Consider the following 23,777-nt stretch of genomic DNA (forward strand, 5'->3'; position numbering starts at 1 on the left):
TTTTTAAATAAACATTCACTAAGCACCAAATATGTGCTAGACACTCCACTATGAACTGGGGAAAGATGAAAAAGCCTGGCTGTGTTTTATTTGTTGTTGTAATGTGGGGGGTGCAAAAGCTAGAGGGGAAGCTAATCACTTTCAGAAGAAATCAACTGAATGTCAATGCAGGCTGACATTCCTAAACCTTCAGATTTATCTTAATCTTATTATTTACCATTCTAACACACTCTTCGTTAACAAATACAGTTATTTTGAGAACCTTCTTCACTCTGCTGTTGTTACTGTTGGTTATGTGCCGTCGAGTCACTTCTGACTCATAGTGACCCTACTGGACAGAGTAGAACTGCCCCATAGGGTTTCCAAGGAGTGGCTGGCGGATTTGAACTGCCGACCTTATGGTCAGCAGCCAAGCTCTTGACCACTGAGCCACCTATCCTTACTGTATTATGCCTACTAGATTCCACAGTATCACATTTGCTGATAAGAGAATCACAAATTTGTAATTCATGCTTGAATTTAAAGCATTTTTTGTCAAATGAATTTTTAGAATTATAAAGTATCAATCTCAAATTATCTGAAAAAAGGCATGTGTTTCCCCCTTCCCTCGCCCCTGGGGTAATTTTTAATACTTTCAGACGCGGAAACGACTATAGTTAGAAAACACTTAAGAGGATGACGGAACTCAACACATTAAGTAGGTACTTTGACTGATTATATCCCAGCGATTGACTTTGAATGGGTCTAACCTGTCTCAAGTATCTTGACACTCGATTTTTTCCTATCATACTCCAAGATTCTACACTTGCATTTCAACTATGCTGGCACATCTAACAGGAAACTCAGCTTACCTCAGACCTAAATTTGAACACTACGATAAATAAAAAGTAAAGACTGTTGTTCTTTGGCATGACCCACATAAACTGAATTTCTGAAAAATGAAAGAAGAAAAAGTTACCTCAGTAGCTTATAAAAACATAAACACACCTTAGGAAGATTACTATTAAAAGTTACTGTCATTTGATGACAGATCTTGTATGCTGTTGCTGTGTGCAGTCGAGTTGATTCCGACTCATTGCGATCCTATAGGACACAGTAGAACTACCTCATAAGGTTTCCAAGGAGCTGCTGGTGAATTTGAACTGCCAGTCTTTTGGTTAGCAGCCTGAGCTCTTAACCACTTCGCCACCAGGGCTCTAGATCTTGTATACTAGTTTTTTTTTTTTTTTTTTTAAGCGGGGGGAGGAAATGATCAATTCCTATCTAGTTGCCAGTGAACTGGGATAAACATAACAAGACTAGCCCATTCATGAATTCACCTCGGACTCAGATTAGAATATGGACTACACACCATCATCCTATAAAGACAGGTAGGTCAACCTTGATAAATTATGAACAGGCCATTTCCAGTCTCTATATACATAAGGAAGTCAATTAAACTCTATCCACAGTCAGAACTCAGGTCATTCAAATGTAAAACCCAATTATGAAGAATAAGCAATGATATCCTTTATTTAGACTAAATTTGTTCCTTCCCAGTTAACAAAGCCAATATTTGGGAAACAGATTTTCATTTTCCTAGGGGGTTACTATTTACTAAAGATGAGTTAAACAAGCACATGGAGATTTGTGGCCCTCTCCAATTTTCTTTCATATGTTCTCTTTTATCCCTCATCTTTTTCATTTTTTTAAAGAAACGTTTACGTTGGGTGTTTAAGACTAAGGAAATTTTAACAATTTCCCCAACAGGTAACTTGCTTTATATAAATGCCACTTCCAACTTCTAGAAATAAAGACACAAAGTTTACTTAATTTTTTAATAAACCATAAACTTTAAATATTCAAATAAAAGGAAATAAAAATAGATAGTTAAGCCAAGCACTAATTTGTGCTTTAATTCTTCCTCTGGGTGTTGGAGGCTTTACTTACCTGGGACCAGAAGACTAGAGTAATACAGTTAGAATGCTTGTGTAATAATGAACAAGTAAGAATGGGCAATGGCCTGACGAAATTTACTTTCAAATCTGGAAGAAAATAGCAGCAGCTTACTCAAGCCCACTGCAGAGACCTTACACTGACTGGTCTCATCCGTGGAAAACTACTATGGCTTACCATTCTCACCATACTTTCTTTGTCCCAACTTAGCACTCCCTGGCATTTTGATCCTTTTGCTCTCTGAAGCTCACTTCAGTCTGTCAAAACATCAAGAGGGAAAATCCCCAAACTGAATAGAAGAGTAAGCACTTCTAAATGTGAACAATCATATTCAGACCAACCTCTCTGCAAAAATACAAGTCAGTGGGTTTTTTTTATCTGTAAGTAACTCAGATATTACTTTTTTTTTTCTGCCTTTACTGAAATTCCACTTTTTCATTTATTTACATTGGCCAGATATATTTTCTACTTGCTTTTATTTTTCTCAGCTCATATTGGTACCATGATTTTCTTTTTGATTGAGCCCTATAATTTCCAATGCAGAATATTTGCTCTTTGACCAAGTACAACCTCCTCTTTCTGTAAACAAATCTGCTAGGTAGCAATGAAAATTAAAAAAGAAAAGAAAGTAATGAGCACTAGCAGGATCTCACTTCAACATTCAGGTAATTTTTTATAAGAAAAATGTTCATTTCTATTATGGAATCTAAAACCATTATTGTATGATACTATAAGTCTTTTAGCATACTCAAATGGGTCGACATTCAATATGGACAGCAAGCTAGCTCACAAGAAACACACTGTAATGCACAAATACCTTTAGCTGGTAGAATCCCAGCAGCTTGATAATAGAGTGCAGCAAAAATTTCCTTATATTGAATAAGAGCTCCAGTAACATCTGAATATTTTTGGTAAAGTTAAGGAAAAGCTACTGCAGGCAGGAGATAAGTAACTGTTCTACTTCAAAGGATGGCTGTCAGGGGACCACAGGGAGCCAATAAAAAACACTAGCTTGGAAAGGAATGTTTTTTTCCAAAAATGCAAAATTATCTTATACAGATGTTTAACCATACTATGATTTGACAGGTTTATAGTGGTAAACAAAACAGCAAAGAAAAACTAACATTATCTATACCTTTCGCATGTAAAGAAAACAGATTTTAAAATTGGCAATGAGAAATTCTATGACAGTTCCTGAGACAAGTTATCCTATGCCCTACATCTACCCATGCCAATAATGGCCAATCTGAACAGTAACACATAAAGTAAAAACAGTGATATACTGTCTGTGAGTCAGACAGTACTTGGAAAGTGACGAAGTTGTATGTTATTAAATGACAAAACATATTTACAGGCTTTATTTAAAAATCTCTCACTGTTCATTATCAAAGTTACAAGATTGTTTGCATACCAATAGACAGACTGTAAACATAGGAAATTTTCATTAAGGAAAGATGGGTTTACTGTAATTTGATCTTTTACAAAAAATTACTGCAAGTTATTGATAACAGAATTTCTCTTTTACTTTCTTAAGTCTAATTCTCTTGAAAATTAAACCAATGTTTCCACTCCCTTGAGCTAAAGTTCAACCATGGTCACCTTAGGAAATACCCCTGTTTATTTGTTAATCAGAAATACAAACTGATGGCACATATTTCCATTTTCTTCTTAGGCTGAAGGTTTCAGCTTCATTATATTTTACAAGAAAATAGAAGACTTGCAGTGGTCCTGTGAAGTCTTTCACTTCGCAGCTGAGGTTTAATGACGGCAGTGGAGGAAAGCAGTGCTGATGCAAAGTAAGACCAGCCCAATCGCCCTTATCTGACATGGAATCTTTTTCCTGTTTGGCTTGCAGCAGCAAAGTCTTTCTGGTCAAGTTGCCTCCACCAAACCTGACTGAAGCAGAAAGGTGACATGCTCTGGTAAATCCTGTTTAAGGGTGATTCCATTCAGGCAAACAGATGATCCTTCAATCTGTTGGCTGTGGGATGATACTAATATGAAGAAAATTATCCGGGTAGCTCAGATGTTCACTCAGCCACTGCAGAGGTGTTTCCAGCATTGGTTCAATTCCATGAATCATTACTTGATTCTTCTTTTCCCCATCTATCCAGGAAAGAAATCCAAAAGTGATTATTAAGAGTCAAAGTAGTTGAAGAAAAAAATCTATTCTTTTGAGAATCCTTAGTGAATTAAATGGATTTTTACAGCTTTAACAAGTTAAACCTCATCTGTCTCCTGAGCAGGAAACGTGGACATGGAGAAAGTTCAAATGTTGCAATATGTATCACCCAAAACAGAAACCTGAGGGTTACAATGAATTCTGATAAAAATTCTGTTGCTATATGTGAAAGTATTCATTCTTTCTTAATTACTGTGCTTACCTAAGATTGACGTTAATGAAACTATAGTGGAGAAAACAGCCCATTATACCCACTGACCAAATTTACTTTAGTTACACATCAAAAACTGTAGTAATTAGCTATTAAGAATGATATCTATAGGAAGTAGGTCAATACATATTTAAAAAATAGATAACAGAAATGTGACTACAAAGAATAAAAAATCAGTGTTTGGAGAGACGTTTAATAAAACAGATGGGAGCTTTAGGTTAATTTTCAGTGAAGCTGTTCAAGCATGTAAGAAAAAGTTTTAGAGTCATTATTAGAATAAGAGTCAACAAAGTTTTCATCAGAAGGAACTAAAAGTCTGACTCAGGGATTCCTGTTTCAGAGTTATGAAACCTGACTGATTTTTGACAGCACAGTGGTTAAGAGCTACAGCTGCTAACCAAAAGGTTGGCAGTTCGCATCCACCAGCCGCTCCTTGGAAACCCTATGGGGCAGTTCTACTCTGTCCTATAAGGTCGCTATGAGTTGGAACTGACTCGAAGACAACTGGTTTTCTTTATTGTCTAATTAAAAAGGTGCTGCAATTCACACTTCTCTTTTAAATTCAAATTTTACTCCACATTAAAGATTTTTTGTTTTTCATGATTTTGGGATGATGCACTGACAGCCTTTAAGTAAACAGAAACACTCTTGGTTGTTGTAGGAAAACAAAGAAAGCAAAACCAAACTCCTCTAATGAACTAACAAAACACAGAACCACCAAGAATCTTTGTGTTGCTCCTTTAGCACAATTCATGGCTTTTCTCCTTTGTGATCTCTTCAAAACACAACGCTTAAACCTCTCAGCTTCCTGGAGACAGAGGACAACAAAAAAACAGGGAATTCATGGAACTACAGGAGAGGGAAATACCTTAATTCTTCCTTTCTGCTCTGTTCAAAGTGACTTTTGAATCCCTAGTGCTCTAATGTGTAGGCAAAATGGGTGTATGATGTACAGTGATAATGTATGGTGCCTTAAAACCTAAAACTAAGAGATTCTTTTAAAAAAACATTTAAATTTTCTGTTAGAGGCAGCAGAGTTATGGGAAGTCAATCCACTGATAGTCAATTGACTGATAATAAGGGAAGACACAAAAACACTATGTAGAATTGAGAAAAGAATGCAAAAAAAAAAAAAAAAAAAAAAAAAATCTAACAAACATACTATCAATCCCAAAGCCAACCAAATAAAAAGTCCCAAATCCCCGAATCACTGTGTCAGAGTTTTAAAAAAATTTGGAAAATGTTATCACCTCATAGTACTATTAACCTAAAAAATATTTTCATTGTTTTCTCAGCCAATCTTTGTTGCATCTATACATACTGTTTTACATAACTGTGATCACAGTGTTACTACAATGACTGGTTTTCATAATGATGATACAAATCACATATAAATAAAATATTAAGCTATATACAGAATACCATAGAAAGCATGGTATTAGTACTTTGGGAAGATTTTAAAATGTTGATAATCAAATCGATAAACTCTTAGCTATCCAGAATGATTAATTCTCTGAAAGTGCCAGATTGCCAAGATGTTACCGTATTAAATCTTTCTTAGAATATTTGACAACATTTCTGGTGTAGTTCTTTTCATATTCTTATTATATTTCTTTGAAATACTTTAGAATTCTCAGAATGTTCGTCCTACTTAGCAATGAGTCAAAAAATGAAAGAGCAGTGGTTCCTTATCTGTTACATTTTTCCTTAAGCCAGAGTTGCCTTTGGATATGCTGAAACATAGAGCAGAAGAAGCAAGTCACAACTCAACATCCAGAATTCTGTGCCTAAAGCAGTATTTAAATGTGGAAGTCAATACAACATGGCATACAGTCCACTGATGCACAGGGTGTTTAAAAGGCAAAAGATCAACCCTCATACACAAAAGGATAGATGGATTTTATGAGCTGTACAATAGAGTTGGAGAACATAAGCACTATTTAAACATTTCCTCTAACAAACTAATAAATCACACTATCAGAGTCTAGAATAGGCATCACTGCTTTTCTGGTTTAGAAGGTGGGGCCACTTGAACACTTTTGTGCTCCGATTATTTTCTGCTTTGAATTTTTTGTTTTGGAATCATGTGTTTTCATTAGTGGAAGCACACTGAACCATTGACTGTGTCTGAATTTTTGGTAGGTAGTATGAATTTTTGTTTCTTGCCCACTCCCACAAACCTATCCTAAATGTTGAGTGGTATATATGAAGGACCACTAATTATACCCGAGAGCCCCACTGGGGTTTATTGGTAAATATGTGTGTGTAACAAATAAAAATTTTCTATTTTTCCTACCAAAAATTGAGATGCCTCATACAATACCCTGAAAAAAACAGTAATTTGTGGCATACACCCGTTTCTTTGGTTTCAAACAGTCATAAAGGCCCCTGCCTTGTGACAGCATGCACTGTCAGGGGTGCAGCAGCCTCCAAATAAACCTTCAGAGGCAGAAAAAGTACTTGGTCCCTAGCAGTATCCATTAGCACAAAAGGGCTAAATCTATAGCATAAAAGGATCACTAAGGCAACTAAGGAAGAGAATCTAGAAGGACAGTCTAGAAGGACTGACAACACAACAGTTTTATGTTTTAAATATATTATTTTTCAGTGCCTACATTCGCATATATTGTGTATTTGTCTTTTTTTTTTTTCTTTCCTGACTGCCCCAACAACACAACTGTAACCAGAGTGATTCTTGGAATGGGACAGCAGTTCCCTTGGATTAACTAAAGTTTCTCTTTTATTTATCACTGTATCCTCAGTGCCTAGGATGGTGTCTGATACATAATAATGGATCAATTAATGTTTTCACAGATTGGATAATTTCCTTGCTGGTAAAATGCAGTGCCAAGATTAATGTTTTAGTATTGCTAAGTAAAAGGGCTCTTCCTATATGGTTATTAAATTTTAAAACAGCAACAAAAAATGTTTCCAGATAAGCCAAAAAGCATATATGCTATTACCTTAATTCATGCAACCATAAATAACAACAAAGCATGACTGGACATTTTAGCAATATCAGAACTAACAAAAGGGAACAGTGAAAAATTGGTTGACGTTTCTTTTTTTCTAACAGTAAAAAAGAAATATTGATGACACTACTAAAGTAAATGTGTTTTTGGTAAACGTGTCTCCGTGTTTCAAAATGGAAATCTAGAATTTAATATATTCGGGAATGAGAAATAAGTCATTACAAAGAAAATGACTCAGGAGAAATATGTTACTCCACACCTCACCCACTCAGATTTTTTAAAAATGTTAACATTAATGCTTTAAAGTAGGCAAACATTTGACACAGTGATCAAGTGAACTAGTTCTATATGAACTTCTTTTATACAGGGCACTACTTGGGGGTAACTCTGATTTTGATATACACTTTCTCCTCACTTACCAACTATTTCATTATCCGACATTTCTCATTTATGAGAATAGTAAAAAAATCTACTATGTATTTTGCGCATTAAAGATATGCGGAGGTAGGAGGTGGGAGTAATGTTGGCTTTGATGGTTAAGGTTATGTGTCAACTTGGCTGGGCCACGATTCTCAGTGGTTTGGCAGTTATGTAATCATGTAGCTGTCCTCCATTTTGTGATCTGATGTAGTCATCCTCCATTTTTGTACAACACTGATTTCGCATAGCAACCTGGTCTTTGGAACCTAATCATGTTGATAAGTGAAGTGAAGGTGTAATTTCAAAATTATAGAAAAGTTGCAAGAATAGTACGAGAAGTTCCCATGTACTCTTTACCCAGATTCACCCATTGTTTACATCTGCCCCATTTGCTTTATCATTCTGTGTGTGTGTTTTCCAAATCACTTGAGAATAAGCTGGAGTCTCCTTGAGCCCCTTCATCTCTAAATACTTCAGTGTCTATTTCTCACATAACCACAGTACAGTTAAAAAATCAAGAAATTTAATATTGAGCCCCCGGACACTCTTACAGCTCAGTAATGAAGTCACTTCTGAGGTTGACCCTTCAGCCAAAGGTTAGACAGGCCCATAAAACAAAACAAGACTAAATGGGCACACCAGCCCAGGGTCAAGAATGAGAAGACAGGAAAGATGGTAATGGGGAACCCAAGGTCAAGAAGGGGAGAATGCTGACATGTGGTGGGGTTGGCAACCAATGTCACAAAACAATATGTGTATTAATTATTTAATGAAAAACTAGTCTCCTCTGTAAATCTTCATCTAAAATACAAAAAACTAAAAAAAAAAAAATTGATAGAATACTATTATGTAATCCATATTCAAATTTTATCAACTGCCTCAATAATATTTATTTCTCTAGTCTAGGAGCCAGTTTAAGAATCACACACTGCACTTAATTTTCATGTCTCTCTACTCTCTTTGAATCTGGTACAGTATCAAAGGCTTTCTTAATCTTGACAATTATGAAGAATACATGTCAGTATTTTGTAGAATGTCCACACTGTACTTTTTTTTAAATCTAAAATTATTATTATGCTAATTCATTTTGTAAATAGGAGGACAGTCATTAATAATATTTTGGGTTTATGAATTAAATAGAAGGCCAGAAGGCAAAATTATGAAATACTGGGGAAAACTGACAAAGTTAAACCCTCAAAAATTCCAATGTCTCAACAAAAAAAAAATCACAACACATAGAAAGAAGAGAAAACAATGACCCATCCAAATGAACAAGACAAAGGGACTGAAAGCGCATCCAGGGATGACCAAATATTGAAACACATGGAAGAATATAATACAACATTAAACATTAATTAAAGAACTTAGGGAAAACACAGACAAAGAGCTAAAAGAAAATGCAAGAACAAAATGATGATCTAAAAAAAAAGAGATACTGCAACAGAAAGAAACAACTGAAATGAGAAACAATACAAGGACTTATCAACAGATTTAATCAGGCAGAAGAAAGAATCAGCAAATTAGAGAATAAGATAGTTAAAATTACAGACATTGAAGAGCAACAAGAACAGAGGCTCAAGAAGGCTGAGCACAGTTTAATGGAATTATGGGACAACAACAAGAGACCTAATACACACATCATGGGAATTCCAGAAGTAGATGAGAAAGAGAAAGGGACAGAAAGAATATTTGAAGAAATAACAGAAAATTTCCTCAATCTAACGAAGGACATGAATCTACAAATGCAAAAAGCTCAAAGAACTCCAAGCAGGATAAACCCAAAGAGATTTACACCAAGACACATCATAGTTAGGCTCTCAAAATTTAAAGATAGAGAATCCTGAAAGCAGTGAGACAGAAGCAAACAGTTACATGCAAATGCTCCCCAATAAGATTAAATGCGGCTTTTTCCTCAGAAACACTGGAGGCCAGAAGGCACTGGAATGACATATTTAAAGTGCAGAGAAGAAAAAAAAAAAAACAAACAAAACAAAACCTGTCAACCAAGAATACTATACCCAGCGAAACTATCCTTCAAGAATGAGGGTGAAATTAAAACATTCCCAGACAAACAGAAGCTGAGAGTTCATATCCATGAGACTGTCCTTACAAAAATAATGAGAGTTCTGTAGCTGAAAGGGAAAAGACACTAGAAAGTGATTCAAAGCTATACATAAAAAGAAAGACCCCTAAAATAAAGGGAGATGTATGAACAAGTATAAGGGGGACTAGTAATTAGGTATTCATGCTTCATAATTCTGAATGTTTTGTCCTTCATGTTTTTTAATAATAAATATATAAAATCCACGGATAAAATTATGTTACAGGGCACATGAAATACAAAGACATAATTAGTGATAACAACAAATGGGGGTGAGGGGAATGGTATAGACACAGAATTTCTTGTATGTATGGAAGTTAAGTTAGTTTCAATTCACCAAGCTCTTAAATGTAATATTCTTGGTAAGCACTAAGAAAATACATAAAATATACAAAAAAGGAAAGGAGAAGGGAAGAAAAAAGTTTCACTACAATAAACCAACAAAACACAAAAGCAAGCAGTGCTAAAGGACAAAGACAAAGAAAAAAAAAAAAAAAAAAACCCACAAAAAACAAAAAAAAATGGCGGAAGTCAGTCACTTCTTATCAGTAATTACAGAGAATGTAAATACTACACTCAAAAGGCACAGAGTGGCAGAATGGATAAAATACAAGACCCAATTATATGCTGTTTACAAGAGACATACCTTAAAACCAAGGACACAAATAAGTTGAAAGTGAAAGGATGGAAAAACACATTCCATGCAAATAATAACCAAAAGAGAGCTGGGTGCCAATCTTAATATCAGACAAAATAGACTTTAAGACAATCTGTCAGAAGGGATAAAGACAGACATTATATAGTGATAAAAGGATCAATTAATCAAAAAGATTTAATAATCATAAATATACATCAGGGCACCTAAATACATAAAGCAAACACTTATAGAACTGAAGGGAGAAATAGATAGTTCTACAATAATACTTGGACAATGAATAAAGAAGATGTCTTTGAATTAGGGTGTTGGAGAAGAATATTGAATATACCATGGACTGCCAGAAGAACAAACAAATCTGTCTTGGAAGAAGTACAGCCAGAATGTTCCTTAGAAACAAGGATGATAAGACTTTGTCTCATGTACTTTGGACATGTTATAAGGAGGGACCAGAAGGACATCATGCATGGTAAAGTACAGAGTCAGTGAAAATGAGGAAGACCCTCAACGAGATGGACTGACACAGTGGCTGCAACAATGAGCTCTAGCATACCAATGATTGTGAGGATGGTGCAGGACTGGGCAGTGTTTTGTTCTGTTGTACATAGGGTTGCTGACTCAACAGCATCTATCAGCAACAGAATGGCTAAGATTTAAAACAAACAAACAAACAAAAAAAAAAAAAACAGAAAATAACGAATGTTGGCTAGGATATGGGGAAACTGGAACGCTTATCCATTGCTGGTGGGAATGCAAAATGGTATAGCCATTGTGGAAAACAGTGTGGTGGTTCCTCAAAAAACTAAAAATAGAACTACCATATGACCCAGCAATTCCACTCCTGGGTATATATCCAAAAGACTTGAAGGCAGAGACTCAAAAAGAGACTGTACACCAGTGTTCACTGCAGCAGTATTCATAATAGGCAAAAAAGTAGAAATAATCCAAACACCCATTAACAGATGAATGGATAAACAAAATGTGGTACTTACATACAATGGAACGCTACTCAGCCAGGAGGAGAAATGAAGTCTTGATACAGTATGGATGAAGCTTGAAGACATTATGCTGAGCAAAATAAGCCGATCACTAAAGGACAACTATTATGTAACCTCACTTATATAAAAAGACAAGTAAAGGCAAATGTATAGAGACCAAAGTTTATCAGTGGTTACCAGAGGCGAGAGGGAAGGGGAGGAGTTCAATGGTGATGGAAAACTTGCATTGATCAAGGGAAGAATTGCACAGCCAATTATTGTAATTGCTGTCAATAAGTTGCACACCTATAAAAAGTTGAATTGGCAAAAGTTGTGTGATAGATGTATTTACGATGACAAAAATAAAAAACAAAACGGTAGCTGCTGAGGCTGCTTATGTACAACCAAACACCTCATGGGATTTGGTTCCTTGGTTTGGAGGTTTAGGATCATGGTTTCAGTTAATTGTCCAAATAACATGTTTAGTGCTTCTGTTCTACCTCCTAGTTTGTTGCACAGTGCCTGGGGTCTTAAAAGCTTGCTTCCAAGTGGCCATCCAAGGCACAACAATTGGTATCTATTCACCTGCAGCAGCAAAGGATGAAGAAGAGTCAGGAATAGGAGGAGGATATGGAACGTGTGGCTAATTGCCTCCATGAACAACTGTCTCCTTTACTACCAGACCAGAAGAACCAGAAGGTGCTTGGCTACCATTATGGAACATTTTGATCCAAGAGTCTATAGAATTCTGATCAAAATGGGGAAAATGCAGAACAGAATTTCAAATTCTCATGACTCTAGATTTTCTGGGGCCATGAGGGTAGTTGAACCCCAGAAAATATTGCCCTGAGATAATATTTAAACCTTAAACTGAAAATATCTCCTGAAGTCATCTTAAAACTGAGCAATAGTTTAACTAGGAAAAAAGGTCTGCCTTGAGTATTACGTTCTTTTAAGAACTATCTATATGAGATCAAATTGACAACAGCAACTCAAAAGATTAGATAGGAACCTTAGGGGGCAGTGAGTTTATGGTAATGAGGGAGGAACAATTCTAAAAAGGAGGGTGAGAATGGTTACATAACTCGAAAAATGTACCGTATTTTTATGCAAATAATGTGTGCTTCTACGTTTGTTTGCCAAGTGTTCCCTACCCCTGTAAGGTATTTTTTTGTTTGTTTATTGCTGTAGTTTAAGTGAAACTTTACATTTCAAGTTAGTCTCTTATACAAAAATTTATACATATATTGTTATGTGACCCTAATTGCTCTTCCTATACTGTGACAGCACACTCCTCCTTTCCACCCCTAATTTCCCATGTCCATTTAACCAGCTCCTAACCCTCTCTACCTTCTCATCTCACCTCTGGACAGAAGCTGCCCATTTAGTCTCACGTATCTACTTGAGCTAAGAAGCACACTCTTCACGAGTACCATTTTATGTCCCACAGTCCAGTCCAATCTTTGTCTGACGAGTTGAGTTGACCTTGGGAATTGTTTTAGTTCTGGGCTGACAGAATTCAGGCGCCATGCTTTCTGGGGTACCTCCAGTCTCAGTGAGACCATTAAGTCTGGTCTTCTTACTAGAATGTGAGTTCTGCACTCCACCTTTCTCCTGCTCCATCAGGAACTCTCTGTTGTGTTCCGTCAGTACCCCTGCAAGGTATTTTGTAAGTGTACTATGCTAATATTTTTTTTAATAGCAATGTGTAAAAAAAAGCAAAGAAAAAAAGGCATAGCAGTGCGTGTGAAATAACTCACGTGAGGGCGGAGGGGTTGGCAAACACGTAGAATGCACACATTATTTGCGTAAAAGTATGGTAATCAATGTCACTAAACTACATGTAGAAACTGTTGAATTAGTTATGTTTTGCTGTATATATTCTCAAAAACAATAAAATAAACAAAATTTAGGAAAAAAGTAATAAAGGTCAGAAGTAAATGTAAGAAACATGTACTCTCTTTGGGTAGAGAAGAAATTCATCATAAGCATTAAATCTTAAATCTTAAGAGATCATATTTCAACACAGAACATCACAATAAATTTAATTCCTTAAATCTTACTGATAAGTCCAAGTATTATGAAATAAGATAAAAATCTAAATCTATCATATAATTTTTTTTTTTTTAATTATCACCAGCAGTAGCCTAATAAAAACAAAGCTGCATGGCATTTCTAGCCATGGTCTTGTAACTCCCATTCAGGTGATTGGTGGGACTGTGTGATAGGGTAATTGTGGCTCACCAAGGGAGTGGTCAGTTTTGCCTTAAAAAAAGCCAATTCCAGAGCAGAGAGGAGAATCCTACCACCACCAAAAAAGAACAGCCATAAGCTGGGGTGGGGGGCGGGGTGTGGGGGAAAGAGAAGAGGCTGTCCTGACAGAAAAACTGTATCCTCGAGTGTTCCTGGGCCTGAATTGTAACCTGTTACTTTCCTAATAAACCCTGTAATTGTGAGTATGGTCTGATAAACCCTATAAATTGTGAGTATGGTCTGTGAGTTCTGTGTGGCCATTGTAATGAATTATTGAACTCAGCAGAGTGCTGTGGGAGGGACGGGTGGTGTCAGAATTGGTTAAGATGGCAGACAGAGGAGGCCTGTCTGGCCTCCGCCTCATGGAAGTCAGCCTTGCGCTGTTGATCTTGGTTCTCCTTCCCCCTTGTGGGGTTTGAGGAGTTCAGGTACCGCCCCCATGCCATTTTTACAACAACAACAAAAAAGCATTAGCCAAACAAATCGTAAGTGCAAATTTCAAAGTTACAACGATAACTTCTTTATACATAAATATATGCTTTATATATATACAAAATGATGTCTGTGTATAGGTGTATATATATAATGAATGTAACTACATACAATAATATAAATGAGACATAAAAGAGAATGGGCCAACTATGTACTGATAGAGGAATGAGAGTCAGGCAACTTGAATTATAATTCTGGTCATGCATGACTCTGGACAGGTCTCTTATCTCTGAGACCATTTCCTTTACATGAAGTCAAAGTGCTTGTATAGATCCATGGCTTGCAAACGTTGCTGACCATCAGAAATAATTTAGGAGATTTAAAAAAAATACATAAACTGGACCCCTCCTCAGACATTCTGAATGAATTTTTGAGGTAAAGTCTGTATATAAATGCTCTCTCAAATAAATCTAAGATCATACAGGTGTAGAATTTTCCTTCAAACCAAATTTTATGCAGAAATCCACCACAGAACACAGGTGAAGGTGGGGAAGCTTGGGTAAATGCAGGTTTGGGTCAGTCTCAAGTCCTGCTTGCTGACTTATGTCTGGTGATAACTCTGTAGGTCACAGTTTGTAAACCACTGATTTACAATAGAGAAGTAGATGTCCTTTAGTTCTAATATATGAGTATTTCATGTCAAAATAGTAAAATATTTTAAATCAGAGTTCAAATCACCACAGGCTCATAATTCACTAGTTTTGAATTCACAGGCAAATCATTTAACCTTCTGAGACTTTTTCCTCATCTGACAGGGTGGATTAAGAATTCCAGTCTCCAGGGCTGCATGGAGGATCAGATGGGATATCCAAGTAAAGTGTGTAGCTCAGAGCCCAGCATAAGGCTCAGACATAGTAGGTATTCAAAAAAGCGAGTGACTCTCCTCTCCAACCCCCACTCATGCTCTAAAAAATAAGAAAGCCAAAAACACTTATAAAGTAAGTGAGGACACAAAACTAGTTTAAAAAGAGTCATGGTTTAGTGAGAAAAAGTAAGGACTCATGGTAATTCTCTTCCTGTATACAAAGTCATGGGACTACGTAATTTTCTTAGTATAAGATATACCAAAAAGATACATGAAAAGCATTGATTCAATTATGTGATTGGCATGCAGAATTTGGACTCATGTTAATATATACTCTGAATTACTCTTTTTCTATGCAGCATGGCACAAGACTTATAAATTCATTAAAAAAAAAAAAAAAACCAATGATTATACAAACAACTAAATGAATGTCTGACCTTAAAAAAAAAATGCTTTTTTTTAAGCATTGTAAACCCATTTAGTAGTGCTCTCAACATATATATTCCGTGGAGCACATCATTTAGGAGTCAAATGAATCCTATTGTACTATGTTTATGTTATTTAATAGACCTTATGAAAAGTTCTTAATTAAAAAAAAAAAAGATGAAAATACTCAGGAAAGAAGAAATGAAAACTTTGGAAGGAAAAATAAAATCCAAAATCTTTATGTTACACATTTTTGCATATTATCATTGTTTGAGAACAATTCATCTTTGTGATGAAGCTGCCTTTTAGAGATTTCTATTACCAGTGGCTCATAACATCCCCCATCCCCATCTGCATTTTAGTCTTAATTTCTTTGCCAATTTTCAACAAGGAATATGACCTAAATGTCTTTAAAAACAGGTTACCTGAGATTCCAGTGAAATGTCTGAGTTCCCCAATTCCTATTAATAAGTAAATACACAGGATCTGTTTTAATTTAAAAGAGGCTAAAGAAACAGTATATCTTCAATGAAAATTCATAATGTTTTTAATCAGAAAATTTCAGTTTAATTAAGTAAATTTTTTTTAGTTCACACTTGTGAATATGGAATAAAATAAATCTAAGGTCAACCACTGGAACCACTGTGTTTAGCTTTATGGCGTCACATTTATATTTTATAATTCAGCAGAAAACTAACTTGATTTTGCTATTTTGGAATATGTGACACTCAAGGTAAATATTTTGATAAATACTTAATATTTCTGAAAAAGTTTTAAAGAATAAAGAGATGAGCTTTTTGATTACCACAAGTCTGAACAATTTTGTTCTGGCTGACAAATTCTTTAACCTCTGATATGTTCATTAGTAAAATGCCAACTAATTGAATCCACTGACATGAAAAACCACAGGCTGAAATCTGAAGTGCATACATCATGCTGAAGGATTTTGACTCAGCCACAGCAGTAATAGTCAGTGAGGTCAGGTCAAAGAGGGTTAAACCAAGTCAGGATATAGCCAAAGGAATACATCAAACGCTGATTTTAAAAGGGCAATTAATCTTAGACAGAAATGCTTCCTGGGGAATGAGATCTCAATCTTAAGAGCACACTACACGATGTAGCAGTAAAAATGTACATATACAAGCTTACAGAGCTTTCATCCTATGATCACAAACAGAAGGAGAGTGCTGTTTATCAGAGAAATACAAACTCATTTAAGAATACTTACATTAACTTCTTCCGGATCTATACTACTTAGCAGTATAGGTCTTAATAAATACATAATATCACAGCTAACATATACCATGTATCTCTTTCCATGCACAAATTTTTTATTTTATATATTTTATTATTTCCACCCCAAATATTTCCACAGCCTTGATGCTTTACATTTTTTAAGAAGGTTTTCAAAATATGTCCATGTTAACTCTTCCATGGACTTTTGCTTATCACCTTTATTACTTCTTAAGTAAGGACATAAACCAAAATTTTAATTAGAAAAATATCCTATTTAATTAGCTATAATTATAAAAAGAAAATTGTATTAAGTGATTGCAATACATCACTTTAATAAACTGATTAAAGGCCTCCTGACAATAAGATAAAAATGTGTGATAAAAGTTAGAAATTAACCTTATTCTCAAAGGGAAAAAACCAAAAACCCTTGAAATAAACGTTGAAAACACAAGTTCAAATGTTTTTGATCTGCTTTCATACAATGATCCAGTAATTCTAGGGTGGAATAGGGCTCATTAATATTTGTCAAGTATGAATTACAGAATAGTTCAAAATTAATTATTTTACTTAAAATTTGGACCATAATTGTAGTGTTTATATATGGCCAGACTGAGGTCCCACAGGACTGGTTTTAATGAAAAGCCTTTAAATTGCCTGCATGTATTATTCTTTTCTTAAAGGAGTTTTGTTTTCTAGTGCTAAAGATGAGTTAATTAAAAAATAATAAAGGTTAATTAATTTAACTTCTTGAGATTAAGATAAAGAACAATAATTAAAGAGGGGAAATCAGAGGTTATCTTCTGATGGGTCCAGTAATCTCATCATCTTCACTAACGCAGAACAATGAAAATAATCAACTTATTATTTTTTTGATCTTTAGAAAAGACAATGTCAATGGATTAAAATATTAAGAGATTGTGTATCACCAAGATTAGTGAATGCTGCTCATGTCTCGGGACAAAGCCCAGAGATGGAGGGCAAATGAAGCAATCAAGGCAAATAATTTAACCCATATAAACTTAGAATTTGATAGCATAATGATAAATTTAAGAAAAGGAAATACAATTACCAATTTTAAGTAGAGCCTAACAGAAAATTTCTGTCCAAACATGAGCACAGTACACCTCTGCTCATGTTTGATGAGTTCTATGAAGGCTACATTTGAAGATCTTTTGGAATTTCCACTGTGAATGATACTATATCATTTCATCCATAAGATACATATGCAGTGAGGACTAGAGAACAATGAAGAGCAGAGGGCGTCAGGATGAGACTGAAAGGGCAAAGCTCCCACATTAGCCAAGTGACCCAGTCCCACATGTCAGGCTCACAGTATCTCAGTAAAGTTACAAATGAACCTTCCAGGGTTACTTATGACTCGTTGAAATGTCAAATAAATGTATGATCTTCTGTTTGGTTTTCCTTAATAAAAAACTTTCACTAGCAGCAGTACCTACTGCAGTTTACTTTTGGACCTCTTGTCTCAAAGAACTTTATTTTTAATATATTTTAACAAGTGCATGACGATAATTGAGCTGGCTGCAGGGGGTGTAGGGTTATTCGCTTATTCCTTCATTACCGTAAGACACACTTCTGGCATTTCTAAAAGTTCATTTCTAAAAAAGGTAAAAATCAGAGGCATGGAATTCTAGCCATATTCTGATATATTTTATCTTTATAAGCAGTTATAATATTGGTTTACATTTAGAATTCATCATACATTTATATCTTCTGTGTATGAGCCAAACATCAATAGTATGTATCTCTGAATACTGGGATTATCAGTGATTCAATAAACAACTTAAAAAAAAGAAAAAAAAACTGTTTATGATTTTACTTTCTAAATCTCTTATACCCAAAAACCAAATCCATTGCCATCAAGTCAATTCTGACTCATAGCGACCCTCCAGGACAGAATGAACTGCCCCACAGGGGAGCAGCTGGTGGATTCTAAATGCCGACCTTTTGGCTAACAGATGAGATCTTAACCACTGTGCCACCAGGGCTCCCGAATTTCTTATAAGTATAGTTCTTTTATTTGTGAAAAAATATTAACAAAACTGCAAGAAAACAAACAAAAGTTAATTGTAAAACCTTGGAAAAATACAAAAGATTATGAAATCTCATTTTAAAAAACTTTTGGCTCACCATAGACACATCCAAACTCCCTGAGGGACTGAACTGCTGGGCGGAGGGCTGTGGGGACCATGGTCTCAGGGAACACCTAGCTCAATTGGCATGACACAGCTTATAAAGACAATGCTCTACATTCTACCTTGGTGAGTAGTGTCTGGGGTCTTAAAAGCCTGTGAGCAGCCATCTAAGATACTCCACTGGTCTCATCCCTTCGGGAGCAAGGGAGAATGAAGAGAACAGGATACAAGGAAAAGATTAGTCCAAAGGACTAATTGTCCACAGCTACCAAGGCCTCCACCAGACTGAGTCCAGTACAGCTAGATGGTGCCCGGCTACCACCACTGACTGCTCTGACCAGGATCACAACAGAAGGCTCTGGACTGAGCTGGAGAAGGATGTAGAGCATAATTCTAACTCACAAAAAAAAAGACCAGATTTACTGCCCTAAAGGAGATTGGAGAAACCTTTGAGAGTATGGCCCCCAGACACCCTTTTAGCTCAGTGGTGAAGTTACCTCCGAGGTTCACTGTTCAGCCTGGGAGTGGACAGCCCCGTAAAACTAAATGAGACTAACGAGGTACAGGAGGAGTCCAGTGCCAAGGGCCAGAAGGCAGAAGGGGACAAGGAAGCTGGTGATAGGGAACCCAAGGTTGAGTAAGGATATTGTTGATGTGTTGTGAGATTGTTAACCATTGTCATAGGGCAACATTTGTAGTAACTGTTAGATGAGAAACTATTTTGTTCTGTAAGCCTTCATCTTAAGTGAGAATAACAGCACAATTGGAAGAGTGCAGTCAATGTCACTGAACTGTGTATGTAGAATTTTTTTGAAACGTGTATCTTTGGCTATGTGTATTTTCAACAACAAAAAAAAAAGGTTGAGAAGTTAGAGGGTTAATATGTTGTGGGGTTGTTAACCAATATCATAAAACAGCATGTGTACTACTATTTCATGAGAAACTATTTGTTCTGTAAACCTTCATCTGAAGTACAATAAAAAAAAAAAAAAAAAAAAAAACAACTTTTGGCTCAGTCTTCCAACTCCTCTCCCCGCCAAAAAAAGATACAAAGGAAGACACCTCCAGGAATGGGTATGTAGGTAGGACAGGCTACAAATTTATGAGAACAAATAGTCTTTAAAAGAATAAGAAGGCATTCTTGTGTAGAGGCCAAGTCAATCTTGTATGTATTGTTGCGACATGGATGTAGAAACTGCAAAAGAGAGCATGAAGGCGCATTCGCACAAAGGGCATCAGTTCAAAGTGTGTGACTGCTTTTCATTTCCATGCTTGATGGTCACAGTCACCGTTTTAATAAATTCAACAAAAGGTATGGCCAGAATTACATACAGGAACACTAGAATAACAAAATGAGCAAAATAAAAACAGTAGAGGCTCAGGGTTTCTAAGATCATACCAGGAAATACTATAAAAGGGAGCATACAGGCAATTAAGCACTAAACACAAATCACAGAGTGGTTAGGGAAAAGCAAGCATTTTAGAATGTTATTTTAAACTAAATTAAAAGGTAAAAAAATGAAGACAAAAACAAATGGTAGCATGGTTAAGTGGAAAAACCAATGAACCAGGAGGTACAGACCTAAGTTCTAAACCTAGTTCTGTGCTTAGGTAGCTAAGACACCTTTAGCTACACATCTAAAAAATTAAAAGATCTGAACTAAATTAATTCTAAGGCACTACAGTTATACGATTCTTTGAAGATGTCAAATACAAAATTAACACCCAACTGTCAGTGATGACTTGCCTGTTGCTATGATACTGAACAGGTTTCAATGGAGCTTCCAGAATGGGGCAAACTAGAAAGAAAGGCCTGGTGATCCACTTTTGAAAATTAGCCAATGAAAACCCTATGGATCACAACAGTCCAGTCCACAACTGATCATGGGGATGGGCAACATTTCATCCCATTGTGCACGGGGTCACCATGAGGTAGAGGTTGACTCAACAGCAGCTAACAACAACAAATTGATGAAAGTATTTTTTCAATGTTCTTTAAAATACCACACAGTACTCAAAAAGAGAGAAAAATACAGTACAGAGAAATGAATAACTGAAAGCCAGTGCTCGCAGTGGGCAGGTATGAAGCCTGTGGATTCCATTTCTGTCAGGAATAAAAATTATTTAATCTCTTAATTATACTTCAAATGAAACAACTAGTCTATACTCCAAAATCCTCAAAAATGCAGCAAAATAGACAAAGAACAGGTTATGAAAGAAACCCATACAGCACAGAGAAAATAAACTGGAACATTAAGATTATTCCTGGATCAAAAAAATTACTGTGAATAGTTCCTATATCTGAAAGGATCTATAGGAAAATGGTAACACTGGTTGCCTCTAGAGAAGGAAGCTGGGGTTAGGGTTTGGGGAATAGAAGTTGGGAGAGAGACTTTTCATTGGATTCTTTTACATATTTTGTGTTTTGGAACCATGTAAGTGTACTTTCTATTAAAAACATTAATTTTTAAAATTATTTAACAGAGCACACTCCAAAAAACAAAACAAACAAACAAAAACAATAAATTTTTATGCTTCAAAGAAAATGAAAAGACAAGTTACAGAATGGGAGAAAATATTTGTGAATCACTGTTCAAAACTTTTAAAATCTACAGAAATAGGATTCATAGGTTAAAAAGGTTAATGTTTGATTATTTATCATAATTAAATTCAGAAATAAAAGACCCATGGCACAAGAGTTGTGATAAGATGATAATTTTAAAATGGTATATTTTTATTTTGCCAGAGAGTCAATTCTGGATTTTGTTAATGTTAATCATTTATAAAATATAAATTAAATATTAAGTGCTTCTGTTTCAAAAAATTTTTCCCTACAAGATAAAAAAGTCTTCAAAAGTAACCCAATAGAATGTTACTTACAAATGTAGAATGCTTATGTTAACTCATTAACAACAAATTTAAAAGAAAAATGAAAGAAATCTTTCAATGTTGCTGATTACCTTCAGGAGAAATTGCAGAAGGACAAACTTCTCTGAGAAGATCTCCTAGTGTATGCAACTGTCCATCTGCAGCCACAGGACGAAACAGCTTCTGAATAAAAGGTCGTTCAGTTGTTGTCTGTGAAAAATGAAAAAACAATTCAAGCACTTAAGTCTTTGTTGCTGCTAGTTACAAATTAATAGATTAGACATCTTAAATTGGTATTAGGTGCCTCTTGATGTGGTATAATCAGAGGCATACAACATCGTAGATGCAGTATTACTACCCAAAGTATTTAACATGATAAATTCACATAAATCTAATCATGAGAAAACAGTAAGAAAAATTCAGAATGTGGGACATTCTAAAGGCAACTGGCATGGACTTTTCAAAAAAACTCCAAGGCATTAAAAAACAAAACAATTAAGAGATTGAAGAGACATAACAATTGAATACACAGAATAAAACTTGACTGGAAAATACTGGATTGGAGAAGAAAAAACTCAATTATCAAAGACATTTTTGGGATAAATGGGGAAATCTGAATACATAATGCATATTAAATGGTATTACTGAATGTTAAATTTCTTAAATGTGAAAATTACAGGGACAATATCCTTATTTTTAAGAAATTCATGCTCAAGTATTTACGGGTAAAGTGCCATGATGTCTGAAATTTACCTTGAAAAGGTTAAATAAAATCTGTGTTTGTAGAGACAGTAAATACAGAAGAATTTTAACTACTAGTGAATCTACGTAAAGGGCATATGGTATTTTAAATTTTCTTTAAATCTGAAAAATTTCAGAACAACAGATGCAGCATTTTCCTTGTCAATCAATGTCATAATTTATCGCTAATAATTCTATTATTTTGCACACTTTTTAAATTAAGTTACATTTTCCTAAGCTACCTATATAGGAGCACCACAAAGATGACGGAGCTCTCATCATGATGCAGAACGCAGAGGCTGTGGAAACAGCTGGGGTCACTGACAGCGCTATATCATTTAAGTGGTCTATGATCTTGCACCCAGTTTCTCTATCTGTAAATTTGGGGCATTTCATATCCCCTGTAATAAGTTTCTTGCGGGACTAAATGAGGAACTGTGCCAAGCACAGAACAGGCATAATATCATTCTTTTAATTTCAGTTGGGTCTGTCGTGATATCGCCGATCTCATTTCTTATTCAGGTTATTTGCTTCCTCTCCTGTTTTTCTTTTGTCAGTTTGGCCAAGTTTGTCAATTTGTTGACCTTTTCAAAGAACTAGCTTTTGGTCCTGTTAACTCTTTCAATTATTTTTCTATTCTCTACTTCATTTAATTCTGCTCTAATTCTTATTATCTCCTTTCTTCTGGCGCCTGAGGGCTTCTTTTGTGCTCTCTTTATGCTTGCTATAAACTGACCTCTGAGCACTGCGTTTGCTGTGTCCCAAAGGTTCTGGTAGAATGTGTTTTCATTCTCATTTGATTCTGTGAATTTCTTTATTCCGTCCTTAATTCCCTCTATAACCCAGTAATTCCTGAGCAAGGTGTTGTTCAGTTTCCAGGTGTTTGATTTTTTTTTTTCCTTGCTTTTTCTGTTGTTGATTTCTACTTTTATGGCTTTATGGTCAGAAAAGATGCTCTGTAGTATTTCGATGCTTTGGGTTAAGGCTTGCTTTAGGGCCTAAACTGTGTTCTATTCTGGAGAGTGCTCCGTGTGCACTGGAAAAGAAAGTATATTTGGCTGCTGTTGGGGGGAGTGTTCAGTATATGTCTATGAGATCAAGTTGGTTGACTGTGGCATTTAGATCTTCTGTGTGTTTAATAAGCTTCTTTCTAGATGTTCAGTCCTTCACCAAAAGTGGTGTATTCAAGTCTCCTACTATTATTGTGGAGCTGTCTCTCTTTTTATTTATTTTTTATTGTACTTCAGGTGAAGGCCTACAGAACAAATAGTTTCTCATGAAACAGTAGTACACATACTGTTTTATGACATTGGTTAACAACCCCACAACATGTCAACCCTCTCCCTTCTC

The 23,777-nt window shown here is 35.5% G+C and overlaps 1 protein-coding gene across 3 annotated transcripts in view; it reads right to left on the reverse strand.

Moving 5' to 3' along the window:
* Positions 1 to 1,803: 1,803 nt before the first annotated feature.
* The window catches only part of ATG5 (autophagy related 5), a 171,003-nt gene continuing 149,029 nt past the window's right edge, over positions 1,804 to 23,777 (reverse strand). For 2 of the 3 annotated variants that reach the window (XM_012554419.2, XM_023727616.1), the window contains exons 6-7: positions 21,779 to 21,896; positions 2,367 to 4,041 (exon numbers count right to left, since the gene is read on the reverse strand). In XM_012554419.2, coding sequence (XP_012409873.1) covers positions 3,905 to 4,041; positions 21,779 to 21,896 — 255 coding nt within the window. In that variant the 3' untranslated portion in view covers positions 2,367 to 3,904. Of the gene's footprint in view, positions 4,042 to 21,778; positions 21,897 to 23,777 lie in introns of all 3 variants that reach the window. The other variant, XM_023727615.1, reaches the window with a different exon arrangement.

Source organism: Trichechus manatus, unplaced genomic scaffold, assembly GCF_000243295.1.
Source record: "Trichechus manatus latirostris isolate Lorelei unplaced genomic scaffold, TriManLat1.0 scaffold00017, whole genome shotgun sequence".
Lineage (NCBI taxonomy): Eukaryota > Metazoa > Chordata > Mammalia > Sirenia > Trichechidae > Trichechus > Trichechus manatus.